Source organism: Fulmarus glacialis, unplaced genomic scaffold (genome assembly GCF_000690835.1).
Source record: "Fulmarus glacialis isolate BGI_N327 unplaced genomic scaffold, ASM69083v1 scaffold24651, whole genome shotgun sequence".
NCBI classification, from domain to species: Eukaryota; Metazoa; Chordata; class Aves; order Procellariiformes; family Procellariidae; genus Fulmarus; species Fulmarus glacialis.
The window spans coordinates 12,492-14,560 of record NW_009191222.1 but is presented as its reverse complement, the minus strand read 5'-3'; the positions used below and the strand labels follow the sequence as shown (position 1 = coordinate 14,560).

The window sequence follows — 2,069 nt, the reverse complement described above, 5'->3', positions numbered from 1 at the left end:
CTTTCCCTAGCATTTTGCACATTGTAGTAAGAAACCATGCAGTTTTTCTACAGTTACATGAATATACTCAAGGTGGAAGCACTGAAAGGAATGTTTTGACTATGAGTAGGCTTTTCTTTTTTTCTTCTCCTTCCAGGAATATGAGTCTCTTGAGCAAGAAAATACCTCCCTGAAAAGAGAAATCGGAAAGCTAACAGATGAAATGAAACACTTGAGTGAAGTGTTGAAGGATCATGAAAAGATCTGTCCACTATTGCACTGTACCATGAACTTTGTGACCATACCAAGGCCCGATGCGCTCGCCAGCTGCCTGCCAAGATGAGAGCTCTCCTTGATCGCCTTTAAATGTGATGTGTGAAAGTGCCATTAACGGGAGACTTGAAGAACTGCCTACTTAATGGTGCAGGTCTTCCATCGAAGAGGCTAGACTTGACCAGCTCTTCTCCACATTGAACTGTTATAGTCTTCTGAATCTCAGGAAAACACCAGTATGGGAAAAAACACAATTCAAACTGCGACTTCTTATTTGGTAGAATCTTCGAGCCATGGTTTTGCATTCAGAAATGTCAAAGTGCGGTGCAGCCCACCATCGCGCGATGGAATGTAGACAGGGAAAAGTACCGACCTTGGGCTAGGATGCCTTTCTCCCACACGTCCACTGCCAGTAACCCTTTGTCACTTGTCATCCATGTATATCATGTTCTGGCTGCTGGTTTTTTTTTCCTCTAAACAGGTTTGGTTAATAAAAGCGATGTCCCATCTTTATGATGTTCTCCACCTTTTTCAATAATCAATGTCTTTATAACATCTCTACTTTTTCTTTACTGATCAGATTCAAAGTCCAATGCTAATCTTCCCATCAGTTGTTTTATTATTTGCTTATAGCCTCTTCATTGGTTCCTTTTTTGAAGTGTATGTAACAAATGAGTATTCCCAGTCTTTATTTCTTTAATATCCCCAATCATCAGCCCTGCTGACATTAGTTCTTGGAGTGTTTTATATCCTGAAATATGGCTTGGCCAATTTCTAATGATGATTGTCTGCTCTGTGTGAAAGAAAAGCAAAACAGAGTTTGCTGGTTCTACACATTGTTTTAAAAGAAGATTTTAAAATTTACTGTTTTAACACACCCACTGGAAAATAACAAATATCTTTATCCTTCGTCTCGCATATTGCTTCTGGTAAATGATGTCCGTGGATAGAACAAATTGAGTTTAGCTAAGCATTTTCTCTTACGTCCACACTGAAGATGTTTGATAACTGCTTGCAAGAAAAACATTATGTTTTCTTCAGCTTTTTTTTTTTTACAAAAAAGAAGAATTATGACAATGTTAGTGAGAAATATACAGAAAAATGTGTTTACTTTCTCTGAAGATTCTTAGCAGTGGAAATGGATTCTTAGCTCTGGAAATGTGAATGCTGTAGCCTGGGATCCAGCAGAGAGTGTTTTTCTTGCAGTATTTCCCAGTAAAAGAGCACCTTTGGATAATAAAAAGCTCCACCCCTTTGCCAACTCTCTCACTTCAGCATTTGGATTTTTTTCAGTTCAACTCATGGGATTAATTTGTCCCCTCACCAGGATCGTAGTATTTATCAGCAGAATATGAAATGTCTGAAAGATTTTTTTTCTTTTTTAGCTTCTCTAGTAGAATGATGCATTGCTGATCACTGCCAAGATAGAACTAGGGAAACCATGTAGTCAACTCTGCCTTCTAAAGGGCCCTCTCATGCCATTGTCTTAGGCTAGAAACTCAAGATAACAGGCATGAGTGTTGGCTTCTTTAAAAGTTTTCATTAGGTTGTCCCCAAGAGAATTTTCAGCATTTGCAGAAGCTGTCTACAGCCTAAATACAGTCTTCAAAGTTTCTTATGGTCCTGTAAGAACTGAGTCATCCCACAAAGAAAATCTGGTGCAGTCCCTGCCAAGGAAAATGAAAGTTTCGGGACACTTCAAAATATGCATTTTGGATAATGTCCTTGGTATGATTCTGTGTGTCACCCTTAAGAAAGGAAGCTATCTTAAGCATCTTCATCCACCCACCCGCATTCCTTCAGGCCCTGGATGCCAC

General features: G+C 39.2%; 1 protein-coding gene across 1 annotated transcript in view; it reads left to right on the top strand.

Annotated features, from left to right (window-relative positions):
• LOC104083208 (basic leucine zipper transcriptional factor ATF-like 3) overlaps positions 1–709 on the top strand; it is a 3,353-nt gene extending 2,644 nt beyond the window's left edge. Inside the window, exon 2 of the mRNA XM_009586617.1 lies at positions 137–709. Within this exon, the coding sequence (XP_009584912.1) occupies positions 137–322 (186 nt within the window). The 3' untranslated portion in view covers positions 323–709. The remainder of the gene's footprint in view (positions 1–136) is intronic.
• Positions 710–2,069: the final 1,360 nt, after the last annotated feature.